The sequence below is a fragment of the Panthera pardus genome, unplaced genomic scaffold (genome assembly GCF_024362965.1).
Source record: "Panthera pardus isolate Hobbes unplaced genomic scaffold, ASM2436296v1 HiC_scaffold_17, whole genome shotgun sequence".
NCBI classification, from domain to species: Eukaryota; Metazoa; Chordata; class Mammalia; order Carnivora; family Felidae; genus Panthera; species Panthera pardus.
Genome location: NW_026526732.1, coordinates 37,014,138 through 37,038,499, shown reverse-complemented (window position 1 = coordinate 37,038,499; position 24,362 = coordinate 37,014,138). Strand labels below are relative to the sequence as shown.

Below are 24,362 nucleotides of genomic sequence, written 5' to 3'. Positions count from 1 at the left end.
AAGATTTTACTCTATGTGTGTCTGTGTGTGTGTATGTATCTATGTATGTGTATATATATATATATATATACATACATAAATACCACATGTATATACATATATATACACACACATATATACATATATATATATATATACATGTATATATATATATATATACATATACATATATAAACACACTCTCCAGTTCTTTTTTTTTTCATGTTTCTTTTTTTTTTTTTTGAGAGAGAGAGACAGAGTGTGAGCGGGGGAGGGGCAGAGAGAGAGGGAGTCACAGAATCTAAAGTAGGCTCCTGACTCTGAGCTGTCAGCACAGAGCCCCATGTGGGGCTCAAACCCACAAACCACGAGATCATGACCTGAGCCAAAGTTGGACGCTTAACCGACTGAGCCACCCAGGCGCCCCACTCCCCAGTTCTTTTAAGCATTCATCATATGACATGGTCTCATACATAGCTTTTGGTCAATGAAACTCCCTTCGCCTCTTTTTGTGTAAATAGCTATATTTCTATCCTTTTGTATTTGTGTAAATTAAAAAAAAATCACATTATAGGACCTCCACATTTATTCATATAAATTTCATCTTATTAATGTGCACTCTCTTATGTCGACATCATTCTGATTGTCTTTGCCTGTATCTTTTTTTTTTAATTTTTTTAACGTTTATTTATTTTTGAGACACAGAGAGACAGAGCATGAATGGGGGAGGGTCAGAGAGAGGAAGACACAGAATCTGAAACAGGCTCCAGGCTCTGAGCTGTCAGCACAGAGCCTGACCCGGGGCTCGAACTCACGGACCGCGAGATCATGACGTGAGCCGAAGTCGGCTGCTTAACCAACTGAGCCACCCAGGGGCCCCTGCCTGTATCTTTCTTGATTGCTACTAAGGAGGATTCCACTTAGATATGTTTTAGAGTATAATAGGTATTTATGACATAGTTGAAATAATGTGAAAACAAATGGCATAAGAAGAAAGACTAAGTTTAAAAAAAAGAAGACTGAGTTAATTTCTTTTAACGAATTTATGAAAACATGAAAATATTTATGACTAAAGCATGACAATCACAGTCTTTATAGTCTCTCTGATGTGCCAAGAAAATAAAAATCATGAATAAAGTATGATTACAAGAGTTTTGTCTGCAACTCTTAAATTGATTAAAAGAAAAATCTTGTTTCCATGGTTTAATTCAGTGACAATGAACTATTTCTGGGAACTGGCCCTTTTCCATTTTTAAGGACAGAGAAAGTAAGGGCAGAAGTAATTGGTTTAATAAAAAAAACCACAGAGTATGTTTTAAAAAGCTTCATCCGAAGCCAGACATAATAGACATATATTGTAAGATTCCATTTATATGAAATGCCTAGAAAAGGCAAATCAATAGATATAAGGAAAAAACTGAACCCAAGCTCTTAAAATCAAATAATACATCCATGGAGTGTGTTTTGTGTTTATGTGTATGTTCACATTCATAGAGCAAACGAGTATGAGTATGTGTGCATATCTATGTGCATATGTGAATATATGTATATATGTGTTGGAACATACATGTGTATATACGTATGTGTTTTAGGCCCTGGAAGGAATTTCAGCATATCTTAAACACTGCTCAGTGGATTATAAAACACAGGGACAAACAGAATCTCTGCAACTTCTATCTATATACCATACAATTTGAAACCTATTATAGACATCACTAGAGAACACATACTCATTGAAATGTTACAATCTGCTTTTACTTCATATTAAGAGGTACTGTAATATCCTTTGGAACTGTATTGTATTTGACCAAATTAGTTCATTTTAAAGTAATTTTGGAATAAATGGACAATCATTAGATTTCTGAAATTTGAATTTGAACAAAAATAAGGACCATATTCTAGGCTAAGTAAATCTACTTAGTCCCTTGATATAATCCTAAAGGATATACACATGTGGACATGCATCTTTTTTAGACATGAGAACAACTTAACAGCTACACACATAGTAGTGCCTTTATAAATAATAAATAAGTACCTACCTAAGGGGAATACACACATGAATATAAGAGCATAAGATATAAATGGAATAAAAATAAAATATTCCATATATTAAGGAAGTTATGGATAGGAATCACAGATGAACCAGATTCATTTCTTAAGGTATTATTATTTTTTAACTCTCTTTTTTCTCATGTTTATTTCTTTAGTTTTGAGAGAGAGCGAGAGAGGCAGCACAAGTGGGGGAGGGGCAGAGAGAGAGAGGGAGACACAGAATCCAAAGCAGGCTCCAGGCTCCGAGCTGTCAGCACAGAGCCCAATGCGGGGCTTGAACCCACGAACTGTGAGATCATGATCTGAGCCACAGGCGGATGCTTAACAGACTAAGTGCTCCCTTAGGTATTATTTTTTAAAGAAAACTTACCATTTACATTGCTGGTCAATTAGAAAGAATTTAGGGTGAATATAAGGGTGCCTGGGTGGCTCAGTTGGTTAAGTGGCTGACTTTGGCTCAGTTCATGATCTTGGGGTTCATGGGTTCAAGCCCATGGGTTTGAGCCCCACATCGTGCTATCTGCTGTCAGCATGGGGCCTACTTCAGACCCTCCTCTTCCCTCTCTCTTTCTCTCTCTCTCAAAAATAAATAAAACATTAAAAAAAAGAATTTTGGCCAAATATAACACAAATTTATCACTTTCTCTCTACTAAGATATACTTGAACACAAAGATAAAAATATAGATGCAGTAACACTGGTAACTGAGGTTAACAGTCAAGCATTTTCCAGAATCTGAGAAAAATTTCCTTCAACAGTAGCATCAGTGGAATTCAACAAAGAAACATAATGTATCTATGTGTAACCTTTACTGTCTGAAACAGAACTGGAAATGCAGACCAATCAAAACCAAACATCCCTGTTTCTTAAAAGGTTAAACACAAGTTTGCCATATGACTCAGCAATTCCACTTTCAGGTATATACCCAAGAGGAATGAAAACGTGTCTTCACATAAGGATTTACACAAGAATATTCTAGAAGCATTATTCATAATAGCTCAACCCAAATGTGCACCTACTGGTGAATGGATAAATAAAATATGGTGTCCATACAATACAATACAATACTATTCAGCAAATTTTTTAAAAAAGGAATGGTACGTCTGGGTGGCTCAGTCAGTTAAGCGTCTGACTCTTGGTTTCTGCTCAGGTCATGTTCTCACAGTTTCGAGTTCGAGCCCCGCATCAGGCTCTGTGCTGATAGTGCGGAGGCTGCTTGTGATTCTCTGTCTCCCTCTCCCTCTGCCCTTACCTTTCTCTCTGTCTCACACCCTCTGTCTCTCCCTCAAAGTAAGTAAACAAACTTTAAAAAGTAAAGAGGAATGAACTACTGATACATGATATGACATGGATGAATCTCAAAAACATTACGTGAAGTGAAAGCCGGATGTAATAGGCATATATTGTATGATTCCATTTATATGAAATGTCTAGAAGGGGCAAATCAATAGATATAGGAAGCAGATTCATGGTTGTCTGGAGTCGCAAGAGGGAGGGAAGGATGGGGTTTAACAGTAAGTGGGTATGAGAGATATTATGAGGTAATGAAAATGTTCTAAAACTAATTTATTGTAGTAATTGCATGCCTTGGAAAATTTACTTAAAGATCACTGAATTGCATAGTTGGAATGGGTTGATTATATGACATGTAAAAAACATGATTATATGACATGTAACAAACATGCCTCAAAAAGTTATTAAAAAACAGACAACTAGCCAGCCAGCACTTCTACATCCCAACCCTACTTGCCCCAGCACATGCATAGATATTGCACAGGTACTGCTTTATCATGTATCTGGAAAAAGAGCTCGGCTCATTTGCAATCAGCAGCTCTCAGGCTGTTAAAACTGCAATACTCCAATACTCTAGCAGGGAAAGAGCTAGATGATTAATTGGGCAATGAATCATTAGATATATTCTTTTCTTTTTTTTAAAAAAAATAATTTTTTTTTTTTTTGAGAGAGAGACAGAGTGCGAGTGGGGGAGGTGCAGAGAGACAGGGAGACACAGAACCTGAAGCAGGCTCCAGGCTCCAAGCTGTCAGCACAGAGCCCAACTCGGGGCTCCAATTCACCGACCGAGAGGTCATGACCTGAGCTGAGGTCAGCCACCCAACCAACTGAACCACCCAGGCGCCCCAGATATATTCTTTTCTTACTCAGGTCTTCACGGGTAGAAACACAGGCAGAAAAGCCTTGGGAACACCCAAATTGGGGTTTGTTATTTTTCACATACTAAAGGTAAGAAAAGAACAACTACAAGATGCTTCAAATTTTTCTAAGATTCAAATTTTCCTCATAACATGCCTGAGTGCTACAGTAGTAGAGTTTCTCATATTCCTTCAGAAAAGGCCAGAACTAGATAGATGTCTACCAGCCATCAGACGTTGGGTTAGGGCTGTGCATATCAAGTTGTGCTATAACTCTGGGTCTGAAAGCGAGCAGTGAGAGGAACAAAGCAAAAATTGCACAGTGAGTAGCTGGAGCCAACACTGAATTTAAAAAGAATGTTTGAGGGGCACCTGAGTGGCTCCGTCAGTTAAGCGGCCGACTTCGGCTCAGGTCATGATCTCACGGTCCGTGAGTTCGAGCCTCGCGTCGGGCTCTGTGCTGACAGCTCAGAGCCTGGAGCCTGTTTCGGATTCTGTGTCTCTCTCTCTCTGCCCCTCCCCCGTTCATGCTCTGTCTCTCTCGGTCTCAAAAATAAATAAACGTTAAAAAAAAAAATTAAAAAAAAAAAGAAAGTTTGACATTCAACGATATTTTCTAAAAGGAAAAAGAAGTGGAAAAAGAGATAAAAGTGCATTGGACAAAGGCATTTCAGTGGAGAAAGGATCTTTCAACAAACGGTGCTGGGGCAATTGGAGATCCGCATGCAAAAAGATGAATTCAGATGCCTAACTCATACCATACACAAGAGTTAACTCAAAATGGATCATAGGCCTGAATGTAATAGCCAAAAGTAGTAAAACTCTTAGAAAAACAGTAGTCATTTTCCTGCAGGTTAGACAGAGATTTCTCAGATATAACATGAAAAGCATAAATGATATAAGAAAAACATTCATAAGTTGGACTTCATCAAAATAAAAACCTTTTGCACTGCAGATGGCATCATAAAGAAAGTGAAAAGACAAGCGACACAGAAAACATTGCAAATCGCACATCTGATACAAGACTTGTACCCAGAATATATGAAGTTTATATTAAAACTCAAGAATAAGTAGACAAACAATCCAATTAAAATGAACCAAAAATTGAATGGATATTACACAAAAGATGATACATGAATGGAACATAAGCACAGGAAAAGATGTTCAACATTATTAGAGAAACACAAATTTAAGCCACAAAGACATGCCACGTAAATAAACCTCAAAAGAAGAGCTGTAACAAAAAAGATAGACAATAAGAGTTGGCCAGGGTGTTGCCAAATTGAACCCCCTCCTCCTTTGCAGGTAAGAATGTAAAATGATGCAGCCACTTTGGAAAACAGTTTGGCAGTTTCTTTAAAAAGTTAAGTGTAACTGCATCGTATGACCCATAAATTCTCTTAGATACCTACCCAAGAGAAACCAAAACACAGGTCCACACAAAAACTTTTATGTGAATGTTCACAGTAGCATTATTCATAAAAATGGGGGGAAAAAAACTAATGTCCCTCGACTGATGAATGGATAAACAAAATGTGGTGTATGTACACATGCATATTCAAATATTATTTGGAAATAAAAAAGGAATAAAGTACTGATATACATTACAAGGTATGTGTAAGCCTAAAAAACATTAGGCTAAGTGAAAGAAGCCAGATACAAAAGGCCAAAACTTGTATGATTACAGTTGTATGAAATATTCAGAGAATACAAGGCTATAGATTTAGAAAACAGATTAGTGCTTGATTGCGGTTAGGAGTGAGAACAGGAGGTGACTGCAAGTGAGCACTGTAGATCTTTTTGGGAGCAATAGAAATGTTCTAAAATTGTCTTATGGAGATGGTTCCACAACCCTGCACATTTGCTAAAAAGCATTAAATTCTATACCTAAAATGAATTTATGGTATGTAAAATACATTTCAATAAAGCTGCATACAATAAAATATACTGGGGAAGCTAAGAGAAAGGTATTCAGTTAAAGAGAAAGGGAGGAAAAACCCAAAAAGTATATGTCTAAAAACTACTCTGGAAAACAGAAGATAGCTTTAGGAATATTGTATCCTTGCTAAGATAATGAACATGGCCTCTATAAACTAAAAACAGAAGATGATAGGGGAGATTAAGATCTGAAAAATAGGAAGGTGTTGGGAATAAGAAACCTCACAGAGAACACTCAGCTTCAATGCAAGAATCAAATTTTGCACTGGAGTCTTCAAACAGCACGACTGACATACCAGAAAATTAACTCCCTGATACTGAGAACAAACTTGAGAAATTGTCCAAGGACACAGGTTAAAAGGACAAAAAGAAGGTGAATGAATGAGAAGATAGTCATAAGCGGCACAAAGTGAAGAAAATGTGAAGGAGAGAAAATAGAGTATGTGTGATTGACAAGCCTATACTACACGAACGCTCCTCTGAGATAATTAATAAATGTCAATTTTCAGATTAAAGAGTCCACAAAGACCATCACCTAGATATGTCCCGGCAATAATTTTGAACTGGTTATTCTCTTTAGCTATCCAGACTCATTCTTGCCCCTTCTCTGTCCTGCTCTGTGCTTCAGGAGGCTGCCCTCTGCATATATTTCTCCCCAGGCTCTCTTCCCTGCCACATGCCTTCTGGTTGAGTTTGGCCAATAGAAGGCACTGGCAGAAATGCTGAGCAATGAGGGTAGGAGGAGAGATAGTTCACAGTATCTCTCCTCACTCCCTCACTTTGTCAACACCATATCTTGCTGAGAACCCTCCAGAGGACAACTCCCACCGGGTAGCCCCTCCTCCACAGTTCCAGCTTACACAAGCCCCTGTAACATCATTTCCTTGGCAGCATTTTTATATCTAGAGGTGGTGATGATTTCTATGTGTTGCCAGTCTTCTCTGAATGCCTCACCAGCCCAAATTAAGAGCATGTTCCCTTAATCCTGCCCACACCACTGTGAGTAATCTTATTTACATGATCCATCTACCGGAGGATCCTGATTGATAGAAAGGGTAAAGACAAAATATCCATAAATATGTAGAGAGAAAACAATCTGACCCACAAAGGAATCAAAGTCAGACTAGTCTCATATTTCTTCACTCCAAAACAAATGCCAGAAGATAATGGAGCAGAGTATATGATGTGAAAAGAAAAAAATTTGACTCAGTAATGCCATCTTGTCATTCCTGTGTGAGGTGAAAAGCACAAAGGCTCTTTTCAAAAGTACAAAAACTCAGAAAAAGTATAACCTCTACAAACTTTTCCTGTTTTAAAAAAAATTCAAGATCATTACCTAATCAATTAAAGATTATTTAAAACTGAGGTTTCAGAAATTTAGTTGTAGTTTAAAATCATTGATAGTTAAGTATTGAAACTGAATGTATATTGTTTGAATTACATATGAAGCAAAAGACATTCTTTAAATTCAAACTATATACTGTAACAATAAATAATAGTAACAATCTTATCTTATAATCTTATGTTAACAAAGATCAGACAGTAATCCAAGGGGTTGGGCTAACTGAAATAACTCTTAATTCCTTATTTTATTCTTGATTTTAGTAGTTGAGAAAATTGAGAATCATACATGTATTACAAAAAAAAAAAAAAAAAAAAAACCAACCTCAACCAACCTCAAAAAACCCTTAGGGTTAATACTAGTGGAAGTAAAAACAGAATAACTACCTTCCAAATCATTGTAGAACATAATTATTCTATTTTAAATGTAGCCATGTCTCTAAAGAAATGAACCTGAAAGCTGTATTTTACCCTTGAAAAACAATACTTTACATAAAACAGATCGTCTTGAATACACACAGGTGGCTACCATTTGATAAAGTTCAATGAAAATCTTTTCTTCTATATGCGAGGGCGTGGTGGATACAACCACATACCAACATATTAGCCACTCATTATGCACTTGAATACAGTAATCAATTGGGCTGTCTAGTTATTTCTGCTATTATTCAAGGTTGCTGGCCAATGTAATGGTAAGAACGCTTACTTTGTGAAGGAAAGAAAAAATAATGTAGTTAATTTTATTAACCACTTACCACCATGATTAATTGGCTAGACAAATTGGAAATAACTGAGCTAGCCAGCAGATGAATATAGAATACTTTGAATTTTTAATTTTAAGCAGTTCTGAGTTGAATCACGCTGAATATAAATGACCCCATTAAGTGAAATATATAAGTATAAAATGGAAAATGGCAGGAGAGAAGCTAAATGACATCTTTAAATGTCATCTTCAAATGTCATTTACCATCTGGATAAAGATCAGTTTAACTGACCCTGAAATGTAAAAATGGAATTAGAATGGAGACATCAAATAAGTGATTGTATTTCCATTAAAATGCAATGAAGTCTAAAATCTTCAAGATATAACTGAATTTTCAATTTGGAAAATACTTCCTAATATACAGCAAAATTGCATGGTATATTTACTCCAATGTAACACAAGTATTGGAAAACAAAGGATCCGAGTAAATTCTAATTTAAGAGCTAAAGACGAGCTCCTCTGACAGCAATCATATCTTCCTAAACACCTCTTCTCTTGGCCAAGCATTTACAGTTTTTCTATCTCTAACAGTCTTTGTGTGTGAATTAAATAGAAATACAGTTCTTAAATTCAGAGAGCATAGAATTTAGCTGTTGGAGTCACTAAAACACACAAAGCAATCTAAAGTATCTTGAACCTGAATACAATAGCCCTCCTCTCTCTGCTAAGATGTTTCTCTGTAAGAAAAATATTTATAGAGCAGCAAAGGTAGGAGAGGCATTTATCCAGACAAATCAGTGGTCAGTCCCGTTGGCGAGTGCAGGGGCAGACAGTGTAACTGCATTGTTTGCACCTCCCTTGAGACCCCTGCAAATGTAAGGTCCTGGATGGTGAAGCAGTAAGGACTAAGGACATGTCTTGTGGAAGACAGAACAGGATACATAGAAGTTAGAATGGCTCTACAGTGAAGTGACCTATAAAGGGGAACTTCACGGTCATACACATTCATGGGGAAAGAGAAAGGAAAAGTGTTTCTAAGCCCACTGTAAAAGAATTAGACTCTTGGGTAAATCCAAAATTTCACTCTCATGGATTTAAACATTCTCTCGCAGAGTTAAGTTTTAATCAGCTCATCTAGAACTATGTGATAACAAGAACATCTGATGTCCACACGACCTTACGGTTTATAAAGCACGCCACACATATTATCTTCTGTTGTCCTTGTGAATGGGTTGCCTAGGGAAAACATTTATTTTCCTTTAAGAGGTGATTAAATTGAGAGTCAGCTATTAAGTGACTTATCTGAAATAACACATGTATTAAGTCTATAAAAAGAAGAGACAGCATCAACAGACCTGAAAACACATTTTTTAGACCTATGGTCCCAGTTTCTTTGTTCTCTCCAAAGACTTCCTTTCTTTCGGATAAAATAGAGTTTCCCTTTAGATACCTTGGAAGTCCTTGCTCCATGCTTTTTCTAAATGTGTGCTAGAGATTCAGGACTTAGAGATTCTAGGAGAATTGAGGTCTCTAAAGAAGGCATGTCATTTGTGGGTCAGGACGATAGAAGTGGCTATGCGGAGGGGACTCTGAGTCCCAATAGTGCAGTTGTGCAGCACTAGCCGATGGAGACCATGGGCTTGGAGGCAGGGGGATCAGTATGGACCGTGCCAGCTTACTAGTGCTATTAGCCTTGTTGAGCTTTGAGTGTTTATCTCTAAAATGAAACTATTAGCAACATAACTATACCTACAATATCTGGCACAGTGATTGGCACTCATCAATGGTAGCGGCGGCCCTGGGGTAATTTTCCTTAGTTCTCCAGTCAAATTAACTGCTAAATTGACTATCCCAACACTGAAGATTTAAAGCAAATAGTTTGGGAATGACAAGACCTGCAGCCTTCTCTTACTCTCTAAAGCGGCATTTCATATTGTCTCACCAAAGGATACAGAAGTCAGATGCAGAGCTGAGGTCTAGGGTGTCAGAGTTGTACCGTCGTTTTTGAGCCCCTGTAATCATTCCCCATCCTGAGAAACCTATAAGACCTTGTTTTAGGGAAGACTTGTTGTTTCTGGGGAATTACTGGGGTTTGGGAGAAGCATGGTAGAGGACTAGAAGTTTCTAAGAGATAACAGTATCAAGAGATCTCTAGTTCTGGAAGCAGGGTGAGGCTGGAGCTCCTTTGTAGCGTGTTTGTATTATACTAAGCCCCACAAAAAAAAGCCTTGTTTCTGAGCCATAGTTCTTGTTCAACATTTATGAAAAAAGAAACCGAAGCCTATAAATTTCAAGATATTTGCTCAAAGTCACAGGGTATGGGAAGTGGGTTTCAAAGTCAGTTTCTAGACTTCATGACATATGTGCTTTCTAACAAGCCACAATCAAATTCACAGCTAATGACAAGATCTCTAAATTTTATTTTCTGCAAAACTATAATTCTTAGTTTATTGATTCTATAAATGAAAATTGACAGTTGTTATGAAGGCTCAGCCATCCACTGGTTGTCCTGTGAGGTCTGTTTATGATTAATTTTGTTCATGATTGCTCTGAAGACCTGCTATGAAACTTGGTATTGCCTCCATATCCAGTCACAGTTAGGAAAGAATTACTTTCAATATCTCTCTCCCTGCCTTGATTGCTCTTAAACTCAGAGCTGTTTCCCAGCAATGCATACCTCTTGGAGTAAGAGTTTCCTCATCTTCCCAGAATTCTTACTTGAGCAAAATTTTAAACCCTGATTGCAACAGTTATGATTTTTTGAGAACCATTTCAAATTCCTTTTTAAGGTAGGTGGGGGAAAGAAGTCAGAGAGGTGAACAACTCTTTAATACCTGTGTAGGTAAAGTAGCCCCATGGAGATATTTAAACATACATAAGCTGCTCATCTCTTACATGCAGATCACTCAAAGTCCAGCCTAGAGCCCCAGGACCCCTGTTAAACTGGCAGAGTCCACGGCTGGAGACTTAGCTCTCATCAATATGGTTTATCAGCAAATGCAACAAACATTTCAACATGCATTTATTGAACATTTTCTGTGAAGCCATGCCATTGCAAACATTGAAATTAATAGATATTTGAAATGGGAACCTAATACGTAACCAAAAGGAGATGCCTAATTAGGTAAGATTTATATTCATACAGTGCCCTACTGTTTCAAGAATATGAAGTGCAAAATTCTAGCCAACACACAAACTCGCTGTAGGAAGAACCTTTACTTTCCAAGCTTTGAAGCCCTTGTGCTCTTCACATAAATATACAGAAATTTGAAGTTTACAATAAAAGTTCTGTATGTTTCACAAAATACTCCACCAACATTGATTTTCTTATCTGTGTATACTACTTTGCTTTTGCTGGGAGCCTGGCATCTGGGTGAGAGAAAAGAGCCATTTACATAGGACCGAGTCCTGGGAATCACTTCACTGTGCATACAGCTGCATATGCAATTTCATGAAAAAAAAATCCAACGGAGTTTATGATTCCTAAATAAATACGACTTTGAAAATACAGTCACGACATACAGTAACCTGGAAAACGAACTTTCCTCTGTTTACCTGGCATATTATTTTTTGCTTTTAAGTTAGTCTGTATTATTCATTCCTGTGTTATTCAACAAACTACCACCTCTGAAAAGATGTGACTAAAGTAATAGTGTTTAATTGACACATTTAAAAATATTTATGGTAATTTCATTTAAAAAGGTCAATGACTGTTCTTCTATTTTTCAAATTATAACTCACAGAACCAGGGGAAAAACATTTGAATGCCAAAGAAATTCCCCCTTAAAGGGCTGCATCTTTGCTGATTTATCACCCAGCTTTTTTTTTTTTTGCACTTTATAACTTAGATAAACATGCCCTATCAAAACCAAGTAAAGTTATACTCAATTCATTATTTTATATAAGAAAATAAATAGGCAATGGTAAATGTGCAAGACAAGCATTTGTTTATTAAAGTGTTCTGTCCGTAAAGAGAGTCTGAGCAGACATATTCTTTTCAAAAAGAGAGAGAGAGAGAGAGAGAGAGGCTACTGTTGAAATTTATGGTACCAATTATTTTTGTGTTCTAGAATGAGAGTTCATTGTAATAGATAGGATATATTAACCAAGTGCACAGAAAATAAACGTCCCAAGATAGATAGTGCTATTGCAGTAGGCAAGTTAAGAGCCCTCTAGAGCAAAGACCAGGAAAAGTTAAGAAGATTATTTTAAGACTTGCATGAGGTTAAGGGACAAAACATTACAAAGAGTATAGATTCTTAAAGTAAAAAGATCAAATAAACATTTGTCATCATTATCTCAGTTAGTCTTCCTTCCTTTCCATCTTCAAAGGTCTCTACTGGTTATTTTTTCCCTCAAATGTCTGTCATCAATGCTTTTCCAAGTGTCAGATCTTAAAAAATTTTTTTTAACGTTTATTTATTTTTGGGACAGAGAGAGACAGAGCATGAACGGGGGAGGGGCAGAGAGAGAGGGAGACACAGAATCAGAAGCAGGCTCCAGGTTCTGAGCCATCAGCCCAGAGCCTGACGCGGGGCTCGAACTCACGAACCGCGAGATCGTGACCTGAGCCGAAGTCGGACGCTCAACCGACTGAGCCACCCAGGCGCCCCCAAGTGTCAGATCTTAAAGGTGACGTGAGAAGACCCCTCCCTTCTGAAGAGAACAGTGTTTCAAAGCTCTCAAAGCAAAGTTTCTTCCTACAGCAGAAGGACTTCATGAAGGACAGTGACCTCCCATTAACTGTAGCAGAGACCCATGCCACACAGAGCTTTCTCCATATCCTTCCTTTTATGCTATTTGTACATTAACCTGTCCAGGAATTCAAACTGCAAGCTATTCATAGTTTCCATGAAAAAACTTTTGCAAAAACCAGTGTCTGAGTGTTTGTGATGCTGAAAGACCATCATTTTTGCCAGGTTATATAAAAGAAAGGCATTTTTCTACTGCAAGAAAGCATAGAGCTAGTAGCAATCAATGTTTTGTAATCGGATGAAAATACCATTAAGATTCTAAGGCAGCATCCTAAGAGGTCCCTCTTGTTTGCAGCTGGCAGACAACCAACTGTTTCAATACAAGCAATGAGTTGCAGTAGACTCAACTAATTATGTCTATCCTGCCTCTACACAACTCTTCTTACCCCCCAGTGCCTACTCCATACTCTCAGAGGAAGAAGATAAGCAGATGGATGTGAGCAGGTACACAGGACCTTGTGCAACCACTAGCCTTGAGAGCAATTGGTCAAAACCCTTGAAGCCAATTAAACTCTTAGTAAATGGTTTCCAAACTCCAGCAGATGGCCTATTGGTCCCAATTGCGCAGTTCAACATCTATATGACTCCATATAAGAAACTAAAAACTGGGAGTTAGAGGATTGCTTCTCTTAAGTATATCCTACTTACCATTTTATAATTTACTCCATAACTTTTGTCTTTTCTTCATAATGCAAAGCTTGGCCTGATTCTATTTTCTCCACTGATTAGAATGCCACAAAGGGATGACAGTTGTGTGGTTAACCCTATCCAAGGACTTGAATATGTTTTCATTTTACAACCAAGGAAGCAGATGATTAACTGAAGCTGTCACAGTTATACAAGGCCAAGTTAGGCTTCAAACTCACACCTCCTACCCCACAAAGTGAGCCACTTATTACTGAAACTCAGTTTCAATATTCATCTTCTTGGCAGATAACAAAGTTACCGTTACAAACATCTCATTTTAATGAAACATTTTTGATTTCCAAATAAAACTACCTTTTCTATTCCTGACACTTTCCTAGACACTATGAATGTCAACCTCAGATAAATGATTACAGAACTTTCCTGCCAGGATACTTTCCATTTTTCCTTTATTACATTTAGAATCCCCCAGATATTTATCTTCCACTCTCTTGTCCTTCCTCTCTGTTTCTATGTTTTCCTGACTGCCACCCACCTTCTCAAACTGGGAATGCTAGTTTAGAGCCCATCTTTTTAATAAAAGGTTACTTTAAATGCTGACATCCTGAATATATGTTCCTACATTCCTTATACTTTTATTGTTGTAGTTTCCAATTAGGGATTGGAGTTTGGCTTTTATAACTCCAAGAGAATGTGAGTTTCCTTTTTGGCATGAACTTATACCCACGTTGCTTGGTGCTGTAAGACTGTTTTCCCAAATCAGAGTTAGAGCCCTGAAGGAGGAAATAGTTATAGGGAAGGGCGTAGGGAACAGAATCAAGGAAATGTATTTTTATAATGATTTTCCTGAGGACATTCTCAGGTTCCAGTCCTTCTCCTTGGTAGCCAGATTATTTTGGCTTTATTTACAATGGAAGAGGTCCCATCTGTCTGGCTAATGGACAGCAGTCTATAGGCATTTCCCCCTTTTCTGGAAGCGGAATAAAATCAGAAAGCTCTTATACCATTCTTAAATCCAACTTTCCAGATCTTCACTAAAAGCCATTTACATGATATCAAATCATAAAGTATTTCTCTTTTATACTTAGTAATCAAATGAAGTTTGTTCTGACTTGAAGCCTAATGGAACTGACAATGAACTTTCTCTTTGCTTTCCTATAAGAAGAAAGAACTTTCTCTTTCCTTTGTTTAATTGCTATGGTTGAATTGTATCTCCTCAATTCACATGCTGAAGCTGTAACCCTAAGTATATCAGAATGTGACCTTATTTGGAGATAGGGTTTTACAGAAGCAATCAATCTACAATGTACAACCTAAAATTAGGTAGGCCATAATCTACAACGACTGGCATCCAGAAAAGGGAAATTTGGACATAGATATAGGGAGAATGCAGTGTGAACATAAAGATGGCCATCTACAAGGAGACAGGCCTGGAACAGATCCTTTCCACACAGCCTTCAGAAGGAGTAAACCCTACCTACACCTTGATTTTGGACTTTCAGCTTCCAAAACAGTGAGGAAAACAAATTTCTATTGTTTATACCACACAACGTGTCGTGGTGTTTTGTTACAGTAGCCCTAGCAAACTCACATAGTCACCTACTTCATTTTTTTTCCTGCAAATTAAACTTTCATTTTTTGACACACTTCAACTCTACATTATTGTTTAAGAAACATATACTTGTACATATATAATTTCACATTTGATCTCTTAACTTCAGGAAAAAAAATCTATGCTACTCTTTAAAGATAATGTTCTGGATTTGATGATAAAAGTCATGATAGCTTCAGGAGATGTTGAGAATCATTAAAACAACATTTTACAACTGAATAAACTGAGGCAAGTTAGAAACCTTTTAAAATCGCCCCATTGGTTATTGGTGAAGATAGTCACATGGCTCCCAGCATCCATACTGGAGCATACAGCCATCCTTAGGCATTAACCAAGAATTATATATCATTAAAATAGTTTTTCCCTAATTTGTCATGTTAAAAAATGTTTAAAATCAGGATAATATAACAAGTAGAAACTTAGATCGCAAAATAGTTTACCCCACTGAAACCATCTTCTACAAATTCCTGACATATTTTATTTAAGTTTATGTCTTTAGAGAGAGAGATGGGGAAAGAAGGGGCAGTGAGAGAGGGAGAGAGAGAATCTCAAGCAGGCTTCTCACTGTCAGCACAGAGTCTGACTCAGGACTCGATCCCACAAACCCGTGAGATCATGGCTTTAGCCAAGATGATCAAGAGTATGTCATTTAACCGACTGAGCCACGCAGGCGTGCCCTTGACACCTTAAGCAGACTTGATTATTTTCACTGTTACATGGTAAATATATATTTATACCATTTTGACATAAGCATAACAATGAAAGGTGCAATATCTCATTTAGTCCATGGAAAGATTCGGATTTTCATTTAAATTCTGCACAGTTAAGCAGAGGAAAATGTCCAGAGGACCACATGTGTATCAGCTAATGCTCAATAATAGCTTCCACAAATGCACTGCATTCTCAGATGGTTTTCAAATAATATTATTTTAATTCAAATTGCTACTAATCACAAAGCTAATTACTTCTTGATAAATCTTTTCTGTGTCTTTTCTCCTCCGATTTATTTCCTTTGATACTAGTTTTGTTCTTTGAGAAGATCTAGGAGAAACATGGTAGAAACTTCAAATACCTAATGTGGAAGAGAACTCTTGACTCTTCTATACCAAAGAGAAAGAACTAAGATGAATTGGCTAAGGTTACAATGAAATAGATTTCAACTCAAAACAGAAAACCTTTAAACAGAGATACGCTGTGACAGAATTGGATACTGCAAAAGATCTTAAAGGTTAGTCGCAAGAGATGTTTTAAGCATTAGATCATTTGGGGGCTTTGTTATAAAGAGGATGGAAGCAATGATTTGACTCATTTTGATTCAATGGTTTTTTATGATCTTTTTACCCCAAAAGTCTGTGGTTCTATGAACTCATTAATAATCACAGGACCAGTTCTTCCTCTCAACTGACACAAGGCTTAGTCCTTCATACTTTTGACATCCTGCGTGTCTGGTATAGCTGTGTAATTTCTTTAACACAAATTTGGATGACAGGATGAAACCACAGTCAGAGCTCATATATTTCACACAAAAGGCAGGCCTGAGGTCAGTTTTCCTTTGCTAGTTATTAATTAGTATGAAATCATGTATCTGTTAGCATATTGGGTGAGAACAATGAACTGTTCTATAATCATTAAAAAACAGAATTATTTTAACAGTCATTTTAGTCCTGGGGATTCTTTTGTAAAGAACTACATATATATGGGGGCACCTGGGTGGCTCAGTTGGTTAGGCGTCCCACTCTTGATTTTGGGTCAGGTCATGATCTCATGGATCCTTCCCCCTCCCCTGCTCACATTTTCTCTCTCCCTCTCTCAAAATTAAATAAACTTAAAAAAAAAAAGAGCTAAATATATATGTTGCATACCGTGAGATAATCAAATACTAACCTCCTTCATTTTTTCCAGTTCATTCTGTAAAGCTTGTTTTGCAATCTCAACTTCTATAAGCTGTTGCCTCAGTTTTTCGTTTTCATCTTCTGTTGTGGTTCGCTTTTCTTCTACATTTTCCAATTCATGGTGAAGTCTCACAGATACATCCTTTGCAACCTAAATTGAAGAGTTTTAACAATAAAATATAGTTAAAGACAGTACAATAAGTGAGCTAAACTTATACTCACATTAAAAGTACTAAAAGCCAATACACAAATAGTTTCTATGCTATACCAGGCATCTTTCCAGATGCTTTACATATAAGTCATTCACATATATAAATTATTTAACCCTCACAACAATCCCATGAGATAAGTACTATTATTATTCCTATTTCACAGGTGAGGAAAGTGAGTCTCAGAGATGTGAAGTAATACGCTCAAGGTCACACAGCTAACAAGTGGTCAAGTAGTCTGGCTCTCCACTCTGTTTCCTCAACCTCTGCACTACACCATGGTAATAGATGTTCAATCATGCTTTATCATGTGTATAGAAATTTCACATATCTCCTCTAATTCTACAACAAAACAAGATGTTTCCATTATCACTCATTTTAAATACTGGAAAACGGGGGTGCCTGGGTGGTTTAGTCAGTTAAGTGTCTGACTTCAGCTCAAGTCATGATCTCGCAGTCCCTGAGTTTGAGCCCCGAGTGGGGGGCTCTGGGCTGACAGCTCAGAGTCTGGAGCCTGCTTTGGATTCTGTGTATTCCTCTCTCTCTGCACCTCCCCTGCTCTTTCTCTCTCTCTCAAAAATGAGTAAACATTAAGGAGTTTTTTTAAAAAACTAGAAAACAAAGTTTTCTGGTAGGAGTGGGGCCTGAATTTTAATCCTATAATGTCAGGTGCTTACTTTTAAGAAATATGTCAGTCCTTGAGATTAAGTTTTTGTTTTTGTTTTTTGATTACAGTGTACATTTTTGCCTTTTGTTTTGAGATTATCTTGGAAATTTAGGGTTTGGAACAAAACCCTATGGTGTAGTATGATGTAGTGGCTCAGGACATAGACTGTGGTTTTATACTGGGTGAGGAGACAGCTTGGCCACCTACTAGCCTATATCCATGGGTAGGGACTGGGCACTTATAACCTCTGTAAAAGGTTCAGCTACCATATAAGATGATGATAGGATTACTAATCCTAACCTCATGGGTGCTTTTTTTTTTTTTTTTAAATCTTGAGCTAACATTTAGATAGATAACTAAATGTTAATGTATATAACAATGCTTCCCACCCTGCTTGGGACATAGTGAACACTCAACAAATGATAGGAGAAGAAAAAGAAAAAACAAAAAGAAATAATACAATGACTTTCATTAAATGTTTTCTCACATCTTTCTTTAAAACATAGGAAAATTACACTTGATTTTTATATATTGATGAGGTTAACATAATTAAAATTATGTTTGGTGGTCCAAGGTTATGAAGATAACATTGGGTTTGCATTGTCAATGGATCTGCCTGCAGTCAAACTGAACTGAACAGACCTCATCTACTTACAAAACTTATTTCAAGGTTAAAATTTCTCCACTGGGGGAAATTCTAAAGGAACAACTTCACATTAAAAACGAGGTTCTTTCACTTACTGCACTCTTTACTTCTCCAAAAGGGGCAGCAAGTGGGACAGATTTCTTTTCAGGGAGTTAGCAAAGTGGTGAGTACAGAAAGGAAGGAGGTTAGGGAGACTTTGCGGAGAGAAACCTTAACTCCGATATCGTCCCAATGCTGTTCCTATTCTGGGCTTTAATTCCTCTCTCCGCAGGAGTCTACATCTCGCTGCTCTCGATTTCAACTGGCCTTTACTTGGAAGACAGCCTCTGGAGGCCAGGTCGACGCCAGAGCCTGCGCTCTGCCACACCCGCGTTTCTGCTGGGGGCGGAGGGGAGACGCCCTCTGCCACCGTCTCTGGAAGAGTCGCCGGGACTCCCTAGAAAGCTCCCAGGGCTCGCTCTCCGCGAGGCACTCCACACACCCTAGACCCCTCAGACCCACTGGTCTGTTCTTTCCCTTCCCCTGCCCGGAACCTGATACTTTGTGGTCAGCGCTGCGAAACTCCGTGTCTTTGCCAATGACCACTGAAGGCCTTTCATAGCAAAGAGGTCCCCACTTGCTGCCCCTACCCCGCGCCTCCCAGCCCCAGCGCTGCAGACCTTGAGGTCCTGCTCCAGGCTGCGCAACAGCTCCCCGTCGATTTCCCCTGTCTGTGCGTAGCGGAGTCTTTTGCGCTCGGCTTTGCGGAGGCGGTACTGCAGGATCCGGCAGTTTTTGTTGGCTCTCTCCAACTCGTGGCGCATTTCCTGCAGTTGACAGGCATCCTCCTCGAAGAAAGTGTCCCTCATCTCGTCCATCTCGGTCCTCAGCTCATCAATCTCGTTCTGAAGCGGTGACAGGCCGCGGGTCAAAATTAACCTCGCCCCCCGGCACTCGGACATGTAAAGTGTACACCCCATGCCAACTCCAAATTCTCCGTTTTATTGCCCCCTCTCCATAAGACAGGAGTGACAGAGCTGCATGAAGAAGAAACTATAAAAACGGGCCTTCTTTGGGCCTTCCCCAGCTCTCCTACTCAACCTCTCTCCATGAAAAAGTGGGACAACCCATGATAATTAGAGAAACGAAGGACCACATTTGGATTTAAATTAAACCTAAGGCTACTGATCTTAGGCTGCTTTAAATCTGGAAAAGGCCTAGGAACCCCCTCCTCTCATTTCCTGTTCCCTTCCCTCTTTAAGGCTCCCTAACATGTTAACAGCCTCTCACCCTCGCGAGACACGCCCTAATCCTCCAAAGCCCACACCTCCCCTCCCCCAACCGGGTTCCCCCACCCTTCTCACCTTGAGAGTCTCGTTTTCCTCTCGGAGCTTCTCCATTTCCTCTTGCATTTCTTCCTGCTCCTGGAGCTGCTGCGGGTGCGGCTGCGACGAAGGAGGCGCCGCCGCCTGCATGCCCCCTCCAGTTGCGCTGCCCTCTGCGCTCTGCTGGGGGCCCTCCGCTGCCGCCGCCATTGGGGAGACGGAAGGGACTGCAAGAGGCTCGCAAATCGCAGGGGCGCCAGAGACCGGGGAGCTGCGGGTGCTGCTGCCGCCGTTCTTAGTGTGCATCTGAGCCGCGGCTGCCGCCGCTGCCGCCCGCTCTTTCTTGAGGTGGAACTGGATGAGCTCAGACTGCAGACATCCTTCCTTCCAGTAGCTCCCTCCGCCACCGCTGCCACCCCCCACAACACCGCTTCCGGAGTTTCTGCTGCCGGGGCCTAGGGTTTTGCCCGCAGAGGAGGATGGTGAAGGGGAGGCCCCCTCCCCGCCGCTGCCGCCCCTCTGCTGAGCTCGTACGCCTTTCCCTCGCCAGCCCCTGGGCGGCGGCGGCGGCGGCGGCTGCGGAGCGCCCCCCTCCCTTTCCCCGGAGCCGCTGCCGGCTCCTCCTCCTTCCCCACCCCCTCCTCCTCCTTCCCCTAGCGGAGGGGGTTCCCCGAGTTTAGCAGACACGGGCTCTAGCTCCCGGGGAGGCTCCTCCGTCGGGCCAGGCCTCCTGCCGCCCACCGGGGCCAGGGTCGCCGCGGGGGCCGCTTCAGCACCAGCCGCGAGATGGACAGCTCCCGGCACGGCCCCTTTGGGCGCCAGGGGCGCAGCCTTCTCCGCCCCGCCTCCGCCTCCGCGGGCGCTGGCCGGAGGCACCGAGCGGCTCCCGGTCTTGTTGCCTTGCTGCTGCTGCAGCTGCTGCAGTCGAACAGAATTGAGTTTAGTGCCGGTCCCCACGGGGGACCGGGTGGTCGTAGTTGTCTGCCGGACCGAATTGTCCCTTAGTCTAGCAGGTGATTGTGCACGCTGCTGCTTTCTGCTGCTGCCCTCTGGGTGCAGGCGAGCCTCAGTGGCAGAGATGGCGGCAGAAGCTGTAGCTGTGGCAGGGGCAGCGCCCCCCGTCGGTGGCTGACTCATGGCGGTCTAGGAAGAATCTATCAGATGAGATTTAGAATGGTCCATCACCAGATCATTCTCATTCTCTTCCCTCCTCAAGTCCTCCAACCTTCCTTTCTAATCTGGGGTAGAAACAAAAGAAGGGAAGCACACAACATGTCTGCATTGTTACAGAGCAAAGGGTGATTTCCCTAGAAAAGAGAAGTCCTAGAAAATAATGAGATTTTAAAAGCACTTAATAGAAACCCCGACTTCAGAAACAGGTGCAAGAATTGTCAATTCTCATTTTGCCCAGGGAAGCGCCATCTCCATTTAATTCCATCTCAGTAAAATGGTGATGATCTGAAAGCAGCTTAATGTAACATTCTCATGGTTGCAGGTTCTGGCAACGCTGAGATATGGATCAGAAAGGAATTGGTAGGAAGAGATTTAGGGGAGAAAAAGGTTAGGGGATAAAGTCAGGCAAAAGCTTCAGAAGGAAAAGGAGGTGTCCACATGTTAAAGGTGAATCCCCTTTTTTAACTTTGGATTTCCTCCTTATTCAATCTGTATTTTAAAGCCTAGTTTAGTAGAAAATGTTTTACTTAATTATTATTCTCAATTAGAGGAAAAGGGTCATGATGTAGGCTTCTAGAGAAAATTTTCCGTGGATATGTGGTACTTTTCTCAGACACCTTTAACTCTTCATGTTGTTCTTGGTTAGAGAAATGCACCCATTTTCCTTTAGACTAGAGCTAAAATAAAAGTAATGAATGACTTTAACTCAACTTCAGTTTCAAGAAAGTAATGGCATTGAGAATCACCTATATGGTGTAGTTATTAGTACCCCTAAAGGTATTCTTCTTTAAGCTTTGGCAAATAATTTAAAAATATATATACTTTTGGAAAGGTTCATTGGTGGCTCTGCACAATTTCTTAAATTATAGGTGATGACATCTATATTTATCCAAATTTTATAGTTTTTGTGAGTCATTTTGGTTTTAAGTGTAATTGCTAAATAGAAAATATTTTCATTCTTAAGCATCTTATTACATGTTATATATCATAGATAAAGTTGTACTTTTAAAGTGCCCAGTTCCTTCTATGGAGACAAATTCTTAGACAGAATGACCCTGCACCCCAGAAACCTGGTGCATCCTCACTCATGGTGGTAAGATAAACCCTTATTGTGTATTTTTTTTACAAGATCAATCCATCACTGGCTTTTAAAATCCGGGAAATAGCAAGCCATTGCTTTATGAGGTTCTTCTCCCTAGTGATCATCTACCTAGTTAGTCAATTTGGTGCTTTTTCCTTAGAAATATCGTCTCTCTCTAACACACTGAAAAGAGTATGACTAGGCAGAAAGTTCTGCTTTAAAAAATTCCTCCGATGAGGAGAGGAGATGCTTGCCAGTTACTTTACTAGCATTATTCCTGTTATGGCCTATTTTAAGTATAACTTAGTCAACATGCATCAGCTCCTCATTTTATGAAGAAATATTACTGGAAGTTTCCTTCTCCACCTGTCTTTCTTTTTCAGGATCTCCTTCCAACTCAATTTGAAAAATAATAGTGAATAAAGAAGACATTAGGGGGAGAAAAGTTATCCACCAACTTATTTTCTATATGTTCTCTGGAGCCTCATGCTCCTAGAATATCTGGCCTAGTTCATGGTCATGGGTCACACTAATATGGACCACCTAAACAAGTTACATTGCCAAAGCAACCTTATTTTTGTTTTATATTAGGCATAATCACTCCGGAGCTGAGAGCCACCAGACAACGTTTAAACTCGGTTCTCAGACAGCTTTAACCCAGGAGAAAGCTCAGGTTCCAGGAACTCGTCTCCCACAATCAAAGGTACCACGCTGTCACGTGGTTCTCACAAAGTGACAAGATGCTGTGCCCCTTCAAGGCTTCCCCCGTGGAAATAGCCGACCACGCAACCCCGGATGAGCACAAACCAACAATTTTAATCTCAAATTTTATCTGCCCACCGACCCACCCCATCTCTCATCACCACCCTTTTAGAAATCCAGAAGAACTGCTCACTTCTCAGCAGACGCGATGTTTCGAAGTTGATGCAAATGAACAGCGGTTTCCTTCTGTTCTTCCGGCGACCTCAGGGTTTATTTTTATGCCTTTTAAAGACAAGGAAAGTTTAACTTCGTGGTATTATATGCGACTTTCTGGCTGAGCACGACTTTGGGCTGTCTCGCCTCAGTTCCACACCCAATTCTCCAAACAATGGCGTTAACGTGCAGACTCGGCGGCCCCCAGAGCCGGTTACTTCCCGCGGCCCGTGACTCGGTTGGAGCTGCGGCTCCGAGCAGGCGAACACGAGAGGTACCAAGCCGTGCCAGACGCTCCCCAGGAAGTGCACTGATATTCATGAGCTGACCTCACCGGACTGGGCAGGGGAGAGGGCGGGATTGCAAGGGAGGATAGCTTAGAAGTAACCAAAGAGAGGCTACTTTCAAGAGGAAAGAGAAGAAGGCGGGGACGGGCCAGGGGCGGAGGATGGTAGGGGAGGTGGCAGGAAGACAAGAAGGCCGGAGCCACACCCGAGATGGAAGATCCGTGGCTGCGCTCAAAGTCCGTGCTGCGCTCTCATATCCCGTACTTGGCAGAAGATTCCAAAACCGCTCGAAATCGGATGCACTGGTTTTCTGCAAAGCTTTGTCCTGGACCGATCAATCTCCATCAATTATTTACTTGAGCTCTTTTCTCAGGGAGGCGTATTCGAACAGCCTTCCTGGCGTGACTGACGTCTCCTGATGCAGCTGCGAGGAGCTGGCGGACGGCTGCTGGGAGTTCTCTTTGTTCGCTCACTTTAATTCCGGTAGAGCTCTCCACGCGGTGCACCCTCCCCACCCCCAGCCCGGGCGGAGTCATCACACATCGCTTTCCCCAGTAGATAATGGTTGCCAGACCCACCGTCCCACAGACAAAGGGCTCTTGTGATGCCTCGACCAATTTAGTACAAACCGACTAAATATCCCTTTACAGAGATCGTTTACAGACGGGTTTGTCCTCGGTACATTTCCTTCTCTCCTTTATTGAGTTCTAATTTCAACTGTGAATACAAGGCGTAATTGCTAGCATCCATAATCTTTACCGTAGTGCATGTGATTAACGGGAATCATCCAATGTGTTTATAAAATGTGAGATTAAAGGCAATTCATGGGGAAAGGAGGTAATTCAGAATATATGTCTTTACAATGTACACTAATCCATACTGTTCCACAGTAATATTTTTTAAAATCCGAATAGAAATTCTTTTCCTGTTTTTTTTTTGGGGGGGGGGGGAAGGTTGGCATGAAGGTCTCCCTCCTACCTCAAAGGATTCCATCGTGAACTTGGTGATTCTCATC

The 24,362-nt window shown here is 40.3% G+C and overlaps 1 protein-coding gene across 3 annotated transcripts in view; it reads right to left on the bottom strand.

Moving 5' to 3' along the window:
- SOGA3 (SOGA family member 3) overlaps window positions 1–24,032 on the bottom strand; it is a 54,447-nt gene extending 30,415 nt beyond the window's left edge. For 2 of the 3 annotated variants that reach the window (XR_008422896.1, XM_019418289.2), the window contains exons 1-4: window positions 23,041–24,031; window positions 19,931–21,129; window positions 19,247–19,471; window positions 17,058–17,216 (exon numbers count right to left, since the gene is read on the bottom strand). Coding sequence is in view for 2 of the 3 variants with exons in the window: in XM_019418289.2 (XP_019273834.2) it covers window positions 17,058–17,216; window positions 19,247–19,471; window positions 19,931–21,028 (1,482 nt within the window). In the remaining variant the exon portion in view is untranslated. Of the gene's footprint in view, window positions 1–17,057; window positions 17,217–19,246; window positions 19,472–19,930; window positions 21,130–23,040 lie in introns of all 3 variants that reach the window. The other variant, XM_019418290.2, reaches the window with a different exon arrangement.
- Window positions 24,033–24,362: the final 330 nt, after the last annotated feature.